Source organism: Haliotis asinina, chromosome 9 (assembly GCF_037392515.1).
Source record: "Haliotis asinina isolate JCU_RB_2024 chromosome 9, JCU_Hal_asi_v2, whole genome shotgun sequence".
Lineage (NCBI taxonomy): Eukaryota > Metazoa > Mollusca > Gastropoda > Lepetellida > Haliotidae > Haliotis > Haliotis asinina.
This window is the reverse complement of record NC_090288.1, coordinates 23,504,283-23,518,912: the sequence shown is the minus strand read 5'-3', so window position 1 is coordinate 23,518,912 and position 14,630 is coordinate 23,504,283. Positions and strand designations below refer to the sequence as shown.

General features: G+C 39.5%; 1 protein-coding gene across 1 annotated transcript in view; it reads left to right on the top strand.

Moving 5' to 3' along the window:
* LOC137296913 (ankyrin repeat domain-containing protein 26-like) overlaps nucleotides 1-14,630 on the top strand; it is a 523,769-nt gene that overhangs the window by 349,436 nt on the left and 159,703 nt on the right. Inside the window, exon 35 of the mRNA XM_067828810.1 lies at nucleotides 1,767-1,865. Coding sequence (XP_067684911.1) covers nucleotides 1,767-1,865 — 99 coding nt within the window. The remainder of the gene's footprint in view (nucleotides 1-1,766; nucleotides 1,866-14,630) is intronic.

Genomic DNA, 14,630 nt, shown 5'->3' with positions numbered 1-14,630 from the left:
CAAAGATTTAAATATAGTTAGCTGGGCCAACACTCAAAACTGTCTTTGCAAAAAATATGTACATTTGGGTAGTTATGGTAGCTGCCCTGGTTTATTATCTATGATAATAGCAAAACACACAGTTGATCTATTTGAATCCGTAAACTAAAAACAATGACTTTGCCATTGGTAGAGAAATCTGAAAATTTTCTTATGGAAAAAAAATGATTGTACCTATTTACCCAAGTACACAGCAAATGCCTGTATATATTTCTTATGTAACAACAAAGTTCCATTGGTATCCTCAAAACAGTTTTGGCCAATAAGTGTTTTCAGGCTGCATGCAACACAGAGATTACATCTTCCTTGCTCTAACTCACGCTTGATGGTATAAACCTACACATGCTATTTGTCATCATTCACTTGATGGTCAGTTAATGAATTCATAACAGGTATAAATAGTGGTAACACCACCCAGATTACTCAACAAAGGTTCCCATTTGGCATTTCTCCTGTCTGGAGTAAATACTCAACATTATAAATTAAGGTCTGTAATGGCAAATGTATCGTATGTTATGTAATATGTGCATGTAAGTGATGCAAGAGGGTTTATCAGCTGAGTTACAAAACAAACATCAATCAAAGGATTAACTGATACCACACTGATTGATTAATTGCTTCTACAGCGGATTTGTCAAAAGGCAATGTGTGTAGATGTACTAATCTATACTGACTACACCCTGTCATAAAGTGTGAGTGTAAAAACAACATCCTCCCTTCAAACAATTAACCACCATTGCTTTGATTGATTTATTGCTCCATTATTGATTAACTAAATTACTTAGAATGGTGGACATCTTACAATTAGTTGCCAGGTGTGCTATCTTGGGTGACCAATGAGAGGTTTTTCAGGATTTCACCAATGGGAAACGATGTGTCACTTTTTTGCTAATAAAAGACACATGACATAGAACAGGATTATTTACCAGCAGCAGGTGAATGCAATATCGTTCTTTTATGTGGATATTGATGGATACATTCCTGAACAAGGTAGTAGCCCGACTTTGTTGCTATAACATTTGTCTGTTTTAAACTCATTATTTGCATTGTTTTGATTTTTTTGTTGTAGCATTCAACAGAATCTATATGACAGAAAACACACAATAGATCGCGCATAGGGCGATCTAGGATCCACTTGTGCAGTCTATACAATGTTTAAATGTTACAGGCATGTTAGAAATTTACTATAAGTATAAGCAGACCATGTGTACTTTTATTAATTTTCAAAAGTATACAAATATGAAAATAAACTAATTAGGGTTATGAGAGTGTAAAAACACACTCCTCTTATACAAAATATACAGACGTACATTGGCTTTATTTTTCTGTCCTAATAATTTTTTACCATTTCTACCACTGGCAGATGATTAACCTTCAAAGCATTTCATTTGATTCATAATACATTTGTAATAAAATAAAAATGACTTCACCTTAGTTGATCTGTCTATAATTGAACTCTCAGTTGCACATACAGCTGTGCAGCAGAGGTCACGAACCAGTCGTGAATTCTGGGATATCATCCAGGTACTAGCGGGAGAAAAACAATAACAAAAGGAACAACCAGTCCATGTAAATTGATCCACATCAGTGCCCCTTTAATTTGATAATAGTGCAGGACCAAAGTATGCTCGTAAATGCAGCATCTTCTGCTTTGTTTCTGTGATTGTGATGCTGTAATATTTGTGTTCATCCTGGTAGATCTTAACTGATTTGGTAACTGTTCTTAGGAGGAGATTGCAAACCGTGCAGTACTGCAGCAGGAAGTGCAAGATTCTAAAGGATTGTGGGAACAGGAAGCAGTATCTAGATCAAAGTTGGGTTTACGGGTGAGTTATTAAAAGTTGCTTCTGAACGACATTTATAAATTCTTGTCCTGTAATTTTACATTATTACCTGTTATATATCATTTGTTAGTTGTTGATTTTTTATACCACTTAACTAGTCCTACCTGAATCAAGGAGGCTTGGGTTTAGAGTCAACTTTATGCCCCCATTGCTTGTATGGACATATTGTAGCTCTTTGGAAAACTTAATGTATGTAGAATATTATGTGCCCTCATGTGGTGGCCACAAGTGTCAGTAGTCTATGAATGAATGCTCCTTTTTGCATTCTACTCAAGGTGCTATATGTCATTGTCGAACAAAAAGTATTTGCAACAGTTATCACCCCTTTCTTGACACGTCAACAGTGGTTTGGTCTACAAAGACACATAGTGATCAACACTCCTCTGCAAATATTCAACAACCCAAGGACATTCCAATCCATGGGTCTGAACCCAGAACCTCTTGAGAGTTGGAAGAGTTTTTCCTAGAGAGTCAAATGTGGTCTTGCTTTTTACATCTCAAGTGGTCAGAGGGATCAGTTACTCAGATTCCCATATGTCTGGCAGAAAGTATGCAAAGGTCTTATAGTGATGTTCTTCAAAAGTTGAAAAGTTTTTGTGAACTGTATATTTTTTATTTGCCTCCTACCTGAACCACTAGTTTAGCAGACTTTTGATACTTTAATAGACCAGGATTTATGCTTAATACAATTAATGTGATGTAATGCAGGGGGATATAGTCGTCTGTCCATCCATCCATCCATAATCATTTTGTTTCCGGAGATAGCTCAAAAACTGTTCAATATTTTCAGACCAAAATTAGTAGACAGTATAATCTAAACCTATGGTTGTGCCTTTTGCTATTCACAGATTTTTGTCATTTTTATTGGAGCATAACTCAAAAACCGTTCAATATCTTACTGCAACACTTGATATATCAGTCAGACCCTAAAGTGGTGCCTTTTGGTATTTACATTTTTTTGTGATTTATCATTTTTGGGGTTTCCACGGAAACATTTTGGACTCATACCTGTTGTACCTGTTTTGGCATTCCATAATCGGTTTAGTTCAAACCCGTGAAGGTCCCAGGGTAGAAATGGGCCTTTAGCAACCCATGCTTGCCATAAAAGGCGACTAACGGGATTGGGTGGTCAGGTTCGCTAACTTGTTTGACGCATGTCATCGGTTCCCAATTGCACAGATCAATGCTCATGTTGTTGATCACTGGATTGTCTGGTCCAGACTTGATATATTTACAAACCGCTGCCATATAACTGGAATATTGCTGAGGGCAGCGTAAAACTAATGTTGCTCACTGTTTTGTTCAAGGCCTGAGATTGATAATCTGTGAGTGGAACAGTTGTGGTCAAGTGTGTTTGTTTATATGGTTTTCCCCTCATGTTGAGGCCCTCTGACATAGCCCCAACAGTGTTATCTTCAATTCTGATCGTTCTTCTATTGATAGAGCTTCACATGTGATGATATATTCAGATGCGAGAAAATGGAGGTGCAAAAGAATGATCTTCAGAGAACAGGTTTCACTGTCACCTTATCTGTTATGAGAAGAATAAACTGCGTCCTGTCAACACCTTGGTTAGCTATATGGAAAGAACGTTTTGGGGGTACCCTGCTCATAATTCAGTTTTCTTGACATTTTCATGCACTTGATTCCAGTGGTATTTTTGTTGTGGCCCTGTGTTGGTGGAGGAAGGGATCCTGGTTGTTGAGGGTAACAGGTGTTCCTGTTGCCTAATACACCACTTTGGCCCTGACTTCACCTAGACAGGTGATTGAATGGGCCCTGCACAACCAATCAGCTGGTCATGCCAAGCCCTGTGCATGAATTATAAATATATTTATCCTTGCACAAATATGATTTGGAATAGATGTAATTTTGGTTTTGGCTTTATTGTCTAAAGCATTTTTGATTTTGAATTATGTTGATTTGAACTTTGCCCAGAAGGCGATGGCTCATGGGCCACTCTGGTGGATTAATTATTCATAATTCTTCTGCTGGAGTATATCATCCGTGTATCCTTGGTGCTTCAAGTTGGAGACCCACTTGTCTGTAGCATTTTCCTTGTTATACTCCATGGTGGGTGGGGAGCTTGGATGATGAACCATATGACCCCAACCATGGCTTATGAAATTCCCCCTAAAAAAACCAAAACCAAAACCAAAACATCCACTTGAAATTGATCCTGCTGATACTGACCACAGACCATCTATATCAATTGAGTATTGGCCATGTTTCCTTGTGATTGAGTCTCCTGACAAGACACCATTAAAGCTGAACCCTTTCGCAGTATCTAAGGGTATTCAAGGTATTGCTGGGGATGTTAAGAACATTAGCCGCTTACATTCTGGTGCGCTGCAAGGTGAGTGCGGCAAGAAAAAACAAGCAACCAATCTGATGAGTATTAAATCTTTTGTGGGCATTCTGGTCACTGCCTCTGCTCACAAAACCTTGAACACAAGTAAAGGTATCATCAGAGATTGTGATCGATTGTTTACTGATATGTCCGAAACTTGACATAGCATCAGCAATGAAAGATCAAGGTGTGCTGTATGTAAAGCACTTTACAACTCCCCCCCCAAAAAAATGAAACATTCCAAACGAATACCTCTCTGTTTTCTTTTTCTTCGCCAAATGCTTCCAAACCAGTAAAGGAAGGCTATAGTAACATCCAAGTTGAAACCTACATCCCCATCCAGCTCAGGTGGACACGGTGTAACTACCTGCACACTGTCTGTTGTGTAGGGTCACTGTGGTGAGAAGACCCACACAACAGAAGACTGTGACAGTAATTTAAAAAAATGCACCAACTGCTCAGGCTACCATTCATCTTCTTCGAAACAGTGTCCGATTTGGAAAGAGCAAATGGTGATTAACAAAATAAAGTTTACCCAAAATATCTCTTTTTCTGAGGCAAAGAAACTGGTGACGAGATCTGACCTTACAGAAAGTTATGCTACAGTAGCAAAATCATCATCTGAATCCAGCCCTAAATTAGCAAAATCATCCACAGGATGCCAAACTGCCTTGACTTTGGTCAGTTCCGACTTTCCACGGGCTTTATACCTACTATATTATCCCAGACTGAGGAATCACTTCCAAGTACATCAAAGTCTTCTTCTGATCATAAATCATCTTTATGGTGGCGAGTGGTCCTGTGCGTAGTGCTCAGGTCACCATCAGTTGAAGTTAAGCACCGTCAAGCTCGGACAGTCCTTGAATGGGTGGCCGTGTTTGGCAGTTTAACTCCTGAGAGTTTCTGGGGCTTCGGTCCTGCCCCATAACGAAGCACGTGGGAAACATGTGGTCTCACCTTAGGCAAGTGAGTTTGTTCAAATTTGCCTCTGTTCACCCAGCAGAAAATGGGTACCCGGTGAGATAGTCTTGTGACTATAACCTTCTAGCGCTTAAGAGGGCAGCTTGGGTTATCCAGGGTAATGATAATCAGATTCTGATTAGAGCGTCCAGTGAGCAACTGGTCAGATGGATACTAGGCGCTATATAAGTGAATTATTATCATCATTATCATTATCATCTTCAGTCATGTTCCAAGTCTTATTCAACACCTGATAGACAACAAATTGTTAAAAATAAACCCAAACATACGTTTGATGCTTCAAAACAACAAAGCGGCAGAGCCCCAAAAGGGTAACAAAATAGAATTCAGATGTTCTTGCTCTTGAAGATATGGACATATCTAAAAACATCCATTCTAGGGCACATAACTTGTCGCCCTCCAAAAGAGTGCCGGGTAGATCCTCAATAAATCCCCCCAAAAGATAGTTTATTCCAATAATATTGTACAGTGAAACTGCAGAGGACTGAGGACTAATTTAAATGATTTAGGGCTATTAGTCCAAGATTTTACACTTTATCGATCTTTCTGCACTAGGCTTAGTTAAAATGGACAGATACTTTTGACCTTCATCATTACAAAGCAAATCATTGCTTTTCACCTCCAGGTGATAAGGCCATGGGCGAATCTTTCATTCTAGTCAAAGAGAACATTATCCACAGCCCTGTTTCAGTTACTACTAATCTTCAGACTGTTGCAGTGCAACTGACTTTGCATGTTGCACTTACATTATGCTCTCTCTATATCTCTCTGTCTTTGACGTTTCACAAAACCGATCTTCAAGCTCTGTATGACCAGCTCCCAAAGCCCTGTATCATAATGGGAGATTTGAATGGGCACAACCCACTCTGGGGAAGTGTAACTACAAACGCTAAAGGTAAATTACTGGAGGAGTTTTGTTCTGATAATGATTTATGTATTTATAATGATGGTTCAAACACATATTTACACCCAGGTACAGGAACCTATTCTGCTCTCGACTTGTCACTGACAAATTCAGAACTACTAAATGAATTTGAATGGTCAGTCCATGATGACGTCTGTGGAAGTGACCATTTTCCTGCTATACTAAAATCTGTAACTCCATCTGATGTACCTCCATCGTCAAGGCGTAATTTTAAAAAGGCTAACTGGGCTTTGTTTGTTTTGCACACTGTGTAAACCTGACCGTTTTATTAACACTCCTAATGCTATTAAATGTTTTTCGTTTGAACTGAATTCTATAGCTGATGAGTGTATACCAAATTCCTCTGCAGTTCCACATATTTGAAAACCATGAATGCAAAGAAGCTAGGCAAGGAAAGAAGCAGAACATTATTTCCATCACCATCCTATGGTGCATAATTTAAGTAAATTTTAAATTTTAAATGCTAAACCATGGCATACTTTTAAACAGAATAATGCCAATTTTGAAAAAATTATGTGTCTAAAATACGTTCTTGGACACCCATGTCCAAGGTATGGAACATGGTCCAGAAAATTAAGGGTAAAGGTACTAAATCTAGTGTCCATCATCTGGAATATAGAGATCAATTGCTTACTGATAAATCAGATATTGCAATTACACTGGGTGAAACTCTCGCTTAACACTCTTCCTCTTCTAATTATGTACCTAAATTCCAGCAGTATCAAAAACAAGAAAAGAAAACTATTCATTTCAATTCAGATAATGGGGAAGATTAAAATGAAACATTTTCTATTCATGAACTCAATACTGCTCTTGATCAAGCTCATGACACTGCTACAGGAGCTGATAACGTACATTATCAACTCTTGAAGCACTTAGAAGATCCTGTTTAGAGACACTCCTATATTTTTGATGATATTTGGACTTCAGGTAAATTTACTTCGTTGTGGCGTGACCAAACCTGGACGTGATCATACGGATCCATCCAATTATTGTCCCATTGCATTAACTTGCTGTGTTTGCAAGACCATGGAATGCATGATAAATAATCGACTTGTTTGGTACTTGGAAACAAATAATCTCATAACAGACATACAGTGTGGTTTCCGTAAAAACAGAAGTTTAGTCGACCACTTAGTGCGTTTGGAATCATTTGTTAAAAACGCACTAATTAATAGACAACATACTGTGTCTATCTGTTTTGATCTAGAAAAAGCATATGACACTACCTGTAAATATGGCATTTTAAGAGACTTACATGACTTCGCCTTGTGAGGTCATTTGCCTCAATTTATAGCCAACATTTTAAATGACAGACAGTTTCAAGTCCGAGTGGGTTCTACCCTGTCTGATCAATACAGTCAGGATCAGGGTGTTCCACAAGGCAGTATTTTGTCTGTCACACTTTTTAGTGTGAAGTTTAACAGTTTATCAAAAGTTTTAAATGATTCAATTAATGGATCGTTATTTGTGGATGATTTTAATATTTCTTGTAAAAATATACATTCTATTGAACAGCAACTGCAGTTGTGTTTAAACAAGATAATAAATGGTGTCTTGAAAACGGCTTTAAATTGTTTTAATTGAAAACTAACTGCATACATTTTTGTCATAAATACAAACCACATTAAGGGCCTGTACTATCTTTAGATGGCATGCCAATTAAAGTTGTAAAGGAAGCCAAGTTCTTGGGTCTAATCTTTTAGTCACATTTAACGTTTTTACCACATTTTTTGATCCCTTGAAACTAAATGCCTGAAATCACTTGACTGATTGAAAGTGGTTTCAAATTGTAAATGGGGAGGTGATCAAGCTACCCTTTTCCATTTATATCAATCACTTGTGCGTTCTAATTTGATTATGGCACCATTGTCTATGGTGGAGCCTTCAAAAGCAACCTAAAACTATTAGATTCTGTTCACCATCAAGGTCTAAGACTTTGTCTTGGGTCCTTTACAAACTCTCCTGTTGACAGTCTTAGACAGACAAAAAGTCTTCTCTTGTTCTGCCTCTTGGGCTCAGAATTAAGCCATTTATTGCTGCAGCCGGCATTGAGCTGGTAAATATAGCTCCTTCCGGACTTATTTCTTCTCCTCCTTGGCAATTTGTTAGGATCTAGTTGACCTAACATTAACTACATTTAAAAATCAGAAACTAATGAATTACAATATAAACAAGAATATCATGAATTAAAAAGTAACAGTAACAGTTAATCCGACATCGCCCGTTGCACAGTAAATCATCGGATTACGGAGAATGTCGCATTATGGAAGTCTCAGAACATATCACCCCATGATCGAAAATAGGACAATCATGATTCAAATCTTCAGTGTCACTGTGAACAACAATAAGCGATAATACGTTCAGAGTTCATATGTATTTTATTAGCACATAACATAAAATGCACAATATTTGTATATTTACCATTTGCTTATACATGTACTCACATATGTCTCATTCATTTTGTAAACATGCTTTGTATACAAATGTACATGTACACTATTTTAATCTAATGTAGCGGCCACAAAATTTCCGAGTCCCGTGCTGGGATTCGAACGACGGACCCTCTGATCCGAAGTCGGATGCCTTGTCCACATGACCAAAGAGGTTAACCCCCGGCAGCAAGCTGACAAGGTAAGGATGTCATCTGTGGGATGACTCCACGCCCTGCTACATACTCCCCCGTCAACAGAAGGCACGTCCCGGGCCGCATAGATGGGTACTGAGGCTCATTTTGTTCAAATTTCATATGAACGTGCTCAGCCCCACGTTGGGCGCCAATGTAGCGGCCACAAAATTTCCGAGTCCCGTGCTGGGATTCGAACGACGGACCCTCTGATCCGAAGTCGGACGCCTTGTCCACATGACCAAAGAGGTTAACCCCCGTCAGCAAGCTGACAAGGTAAGGATGTCATCTGTGGGATGACTCCACGCCCTGCTACACTAACAAAAAAAGTCTTTGATTGTTTTCTGGCATTCGGCCTTGCTTCTGATTTTCTTCAGAATCTGATGCATGTTTTCAATGGCATTAAGATAGGTCAATCTGAACAAATCCATATGGTGTTCAACAAAATTTGCAAGTTCATTCAGGTGTGTTTTGACAGCAGAGGGCTTTTGAATGGTGGGTTTGTCGCTGTCGTCAACCTCGTCTTAGATTTCACTGGTTTCTTCTGTCGCCTTACCATGTCGATGATCGCTTCGTCACATAGTGATTCCTCGCATGGTACATCGCTGTCTGCATTAATGAAATGTTCGGTTGATGTGCTTGGCCCATACACTGTATTCATGTATTCACAGATGTGGAGATTTCTTCAATTGTCTTCTCAGCATTGATGGCAACATCTGTGGTCTCTGGTTCAGCTGATGGCAGAATTTGGGTGTGGTGCCAGCAGTTAATGATGGTCTCTTGTTTGACATCATTCCATGCACTTCTGATAAAAAGGAGGGCTCTCTTCATGTCCAAGGCTTGTTGAGTTTCACTCTGTGTATTGCCCAAATAAAGTTTCATTTGCTTTTTCCTGTACAGCAATTTGAAGTTTTTTATTATCCCCACGTCAAGTGGCTGAATGTGTGATCTTGTATTGGGCGGCAAAAAGTGACACTTAACATAAATTAACTGGCAAGTAGCATGGGAGGGGATATTATCTAACAGCAGGATCACGTGACTTCTTTGCATTCGCACTTGTCAAAGTTCACCAGCCAATCACAGAAAATAGAGGAGGTCATCCATGCTCGTGTGTTTACGTACCAGTGGCAAACAGATGTGGGGTCAAATGTTCTTCCAAAACATCTTGGCCGAGTCAATTTGTGAGCTTCAACTTATCAGTTCCGGTTGCATTTACTGGCAGCATCACTGTCAACTGATCTTTGGACTGTTTCTTAGCAGAAACCGGACCAGTGCACAATGTTGAATTCGGCTCAACTTTGTGAAATAAACCCGTCTCGTCACAGTTGAAAATGTCACAATGGTTTAAATCGGCAAAGACTTCCTGAAGCGATTGCCTGCTTTCACTCACAACTTCTAATGATACAGACGCAGATTCACCATGAACTTTGTGATTTTTTATCTCATGCCTCTGTTTGAAACGATTCAACCAACTGTAATCCATCACCCAGCACTTTGGCCTGTGTTTTCATCAGTTCATCCTTCAACATCACATTTCTTGATCTTACATCCATACACCACAGAACCAAAGCATTCTCCAACTCCTCTTGTTTTTGGTTTTGTTTCTTGATGAGAATGTGTCGTTTGATGGAACAGCCAACTGTTTTGTTGACTCTTTCAGGATGTCCAATCTGAAACCCAAACTTCTCACTTGCATAAGTGATAATTTCATTCTGGGTTACTTTAGGTTTACTTTGCTTTAAGAGACAAATGTCCCTCTTGATCTGTGGTGTTATCTCTAATCTCGGACGATTACTTGGTGTTGAACAAGACATTTTATCGACTGTGTAAGGTATGTCGTTCTCATACTTATCATTTTCTCATTTTTATACTAAACATTGTAAATTGTCTAACTCACTTTCGTTATATTGAGTGACATGTGTCAGTGTATTGTTATGATAGGGGTCCAAGTGAGGGTACCAGTGAAATCCCTTATCTAACTGGCGTGCTAGTTTGCTTGGGTGAATTAACTCAGCAAAGAGTCCGAAGTCACAAGAAGCTAATTACAATTTTATTTGCAAGAGATAGAATAACAAAGGTGGCCACAGAGAGTCGGTACAACCCTCTGGGCTGAGGGCTAGAGCTGACCTGTGTTCGGAGTCTAAACCCTACTGATGGACAAATGGAGGTGGAGACTATTTCATTACAACTGAAACAATACAAAGATTCTGATTTTCTGACTGATACAAAAATGGGTGTAACCTACAATAGCCAATGAAATACAGAATAAACAAAATGGGGTGTGTCCTACCAGAACAATTTCAATGACCAAACGGGGGAGTACTTAATCTTTCAATTCTGTTCTAAGTGGCATTAATCTTGTTGGCATATTTACTGGATGCTTGATTGCTTACTCTGGGCTGGATTAACTGATGTTTGCATAATGTTATTTTACTGTAGGTGATGGCATTTACCTCATCAAAGCAGTTTATTAACCTGCCTAGACATAACCCTTGTCTTAGTGAATGGTTTGTCTTACAGTGGAGTTCTGATTACCTCAGGCTAGGATTTTAACTCTGTGAAAATGTGTGGTCAAAACTTATACCTTTTTCAATAGAATGTCTGTGAGATAAGTTTTACTACTTTTGAGAGGAGTCTTTGTCTGAGCTATTACTGATACATGATAAAACTAATATTCTATATTGATATTTTCCTAAAATATGAATGCCATTGTATTGCTTGTTTTGGTTACAATTAATAATGAATTTTGGTATGAATTATGATTTCATGATGGTATTCAAGGGTAATTGATCCCATGCACTGCTCACCTGAGTGTCGGATTAACATGTCTAATTACTGTGTGATTATGACTGCCAGCTGTCAATTGTGTGTGTCAATTGTGTGATAAAGCCGATTATCTGATTAAAGGAAGTTGGATTAATGACAGTTGACTGTATAGCAATTACAAATCCTTATTTACAGATGGGTCCAAGGATAGTGCTGCAGTTGCTTGTGCCACTGGCTCAGGATCCAGGACAATATCTTCTCAGTTGCCAGAACAGCTCTTAAATATATTCAAAGGCACCCTAAGCATAAGTGGAATATAATCTATTCAGACTCTCTTTCTTGCCTTTCATTACCCAGCCATGTAGGAATGTTAGATCTTATATACGTGATCTGATGCAAAAGAAGTGGGACATCCAGGTAGGCACCATTAAATCACATGCAATGAAACCCTAATTTTTAAACTTATCCTATCTCACGTTATGCATATCTCTTTCTCTCTTCGACCCAGTGTGGAAACTTGCTGTTAGCTAAGTTGAATCAAATCTTCTTGGCCTCTGCTCCCGCAATAGACACCTGTCAATCATCCTGCACGCGCAGCCAATCACATGACATCCTCTACGTGTCATTCTCTTTATTGTCTCACCTCAGGCTGGACGTGTTGTTTTGCGAGAGAGTTGATAGCTTGATTTAGTGATTGATGATGGGTGGTTCTAAAGAGAAAAATGCTTGAAACGCAAGCCTTGTCGTGAATGTAACTGAACTTTTCGTCGGCAGATCTGCACAATTCTTGTGTCGACTGTATTGGCTTGTGTGAGAGGTCATCTGGATGTAGTTTGTATATGGGATTAGATGACGATGAATTCGATCTGTACCAGCGGGTGAATAAGAGGAGGACGTCAGACAGAGATAGGTGCAGGGCAGAAGATGGTTCTTCAGTGCCTAAGAAGGCAAAAAAAAAGATCAACCTAAGTTGGTGGCATGGCGTTCTGCATCTACAGATGAAGATTTTTTACAGAAGGAATCGGGTTCTTATCTTAGTGAGAATCTCAGACAGTTATTTCGTCCCTCGACTTCTGGGAGTTTAAGGGACGCTAGTGTAGTTTCGTCACCACCACTCATGGTAGTGCTTTCACAACCACCAGTCGTTTCCCGCCCGATATCAGCTGTTACAATACCGTATCACTCGTCGATTCAGCAGATGGATAGGCATTCGAATGTGCTTCAATCATCTGCGCGAGATCGTTACATCCCGGAGCGTTTGAGTGAATTGGACAAAGGGAATAGTTTGAGAGCGTTTTCCAATCCTCTGAGTAATTGAGATTCGATTCACGGGGAAGCACTTCAACAACATGAAGTGTTCTCTGAATCTATTCGAATGGATGCAGCGATTCGCAATGCGACAGCATTCACCTTACCTCCAGTGGGTGAATCAACAACCTGCTCTGGGGCATTGTTTATTCACCAGCATGGTTCAGCGCTTCCTTGCATCAATTATACTCAGTGATTCCCCAGCTGATTCGTTCCAGAGCATCAGCGTGTTTCGATTCACTGATCGCAAGTAGTACTTTATTTATGGGTGTGCCGAGTGGAATCATCGCTTCAATTCCTCAGAGTGGTTTCGGTTCCATGCTGATTCACAGGGTTGTGACTCAACATGCTGGGTTGAGTGGAAGCGGTTTCGGGAGTGTGGGGTGCGGGAGTGCACCTCTTGTTTCTATGTCACTTCCACATGTGCTTACTTCAGCGGTGAGGGTGCCTTTAGTTACCTGTTCGACGGGGTATTCAGGTGTTACAGAAGCAACCTATGGTGTACCGCATTTGACTGCTGCGCCTAGCTTGCCAGTTTCATGGGTTCCGGGATCGGAAGCAGTTACAGCACTGCTCATGGACTTTGATGATTTTGTATTGTGAGTTGCTGTGGCGCTTCGGCATCAGGCAGGTGCGTACCTGCAGGTGTCGGTGGAGCTTTTGAAGTTCCAGAGATTGCAGATGGAGGAGTCTGCAAAACAGCGTCGACCTGCCCAGTATGAGCCCTCCAATCCGGATTTGCATGCAAGTGTCAATTCATCCTTTCGAGGCAAAGATAACAGGGGCCGTACTACTAGTGTTCAATTTGCTTAATGAAGCATCAAATATTTAGATGATTGGACTAGATGTTCCATTGACATTCCATCCTATATACACTGTTTCGCAGTGGGTGTGAGAAAAGAGAGTTAAAACAGGACACATAGAATAAGTGTATTTGAAATGAATTTACACTTGAAAAAGATACAAGAACCTGTATCGAAACGTCATGTTCAAGTATTAAAGAAGTTTTTATTCCTTCCCCCCCTCCCCTCGGCATGTAATGCGGGGGGATATAGTCATATAGTCAACGCCACGTCATTCTGTCTGTCCATCTGTCCGTAATCATTTTGTTTCGAGAGCATAACTCAGAAACTGTTCAAAATGTTTTTACATTTTTAACAAAATTGCTAGATATAATAATCTGAACCTGTGGTCATGCCTTTTGCTATTTACAGATTTTTGGCATTTTTATATTTTTTTGGTTTTCCTGTGGAATATTTTGCATTTTGGTGTTAGTCTAATTTATGGTGGGGTGTGCTTCGTTTCTCAGAGCCACCATATAGCTGGAATATTGCTGAGTGTGGCATAAAACTAAATTCACCCACTCACTCACTCAGTCTCTGGAGCAGAACTAAAAACAAACGTCAGCTATTTTTCCGCAAAACTTAGTAGATATATCAATTAGATTCTGAAGTTGTGCCTACTTTGTATTTACAGGTTTTTGTGATTCATTATTTTCTCGGTTTCCATGGAAACATTTCGAACTTAGTCTCAAAATGGATGGATGGGCTTCGTTTCTGGAGCAGAACTGAAAAAACGCTCAATATTTCTCTGCAGAACTTGGTTGTTATATCAAACAGAACCTAAAGTGGTGCCTCTTGCTGTTTATAGGTTTTTGTGATTTATTTTTTTATCGGTTTCCATGGACACGTTTCGGACTCAGTCTCAAAATGGAGGGATAGGCTTTGTTACTAGAGCGGAACTCAAAAAACTTCTTAATGTCTGGCAAACTTGCCAGATATGTGAGGCAGA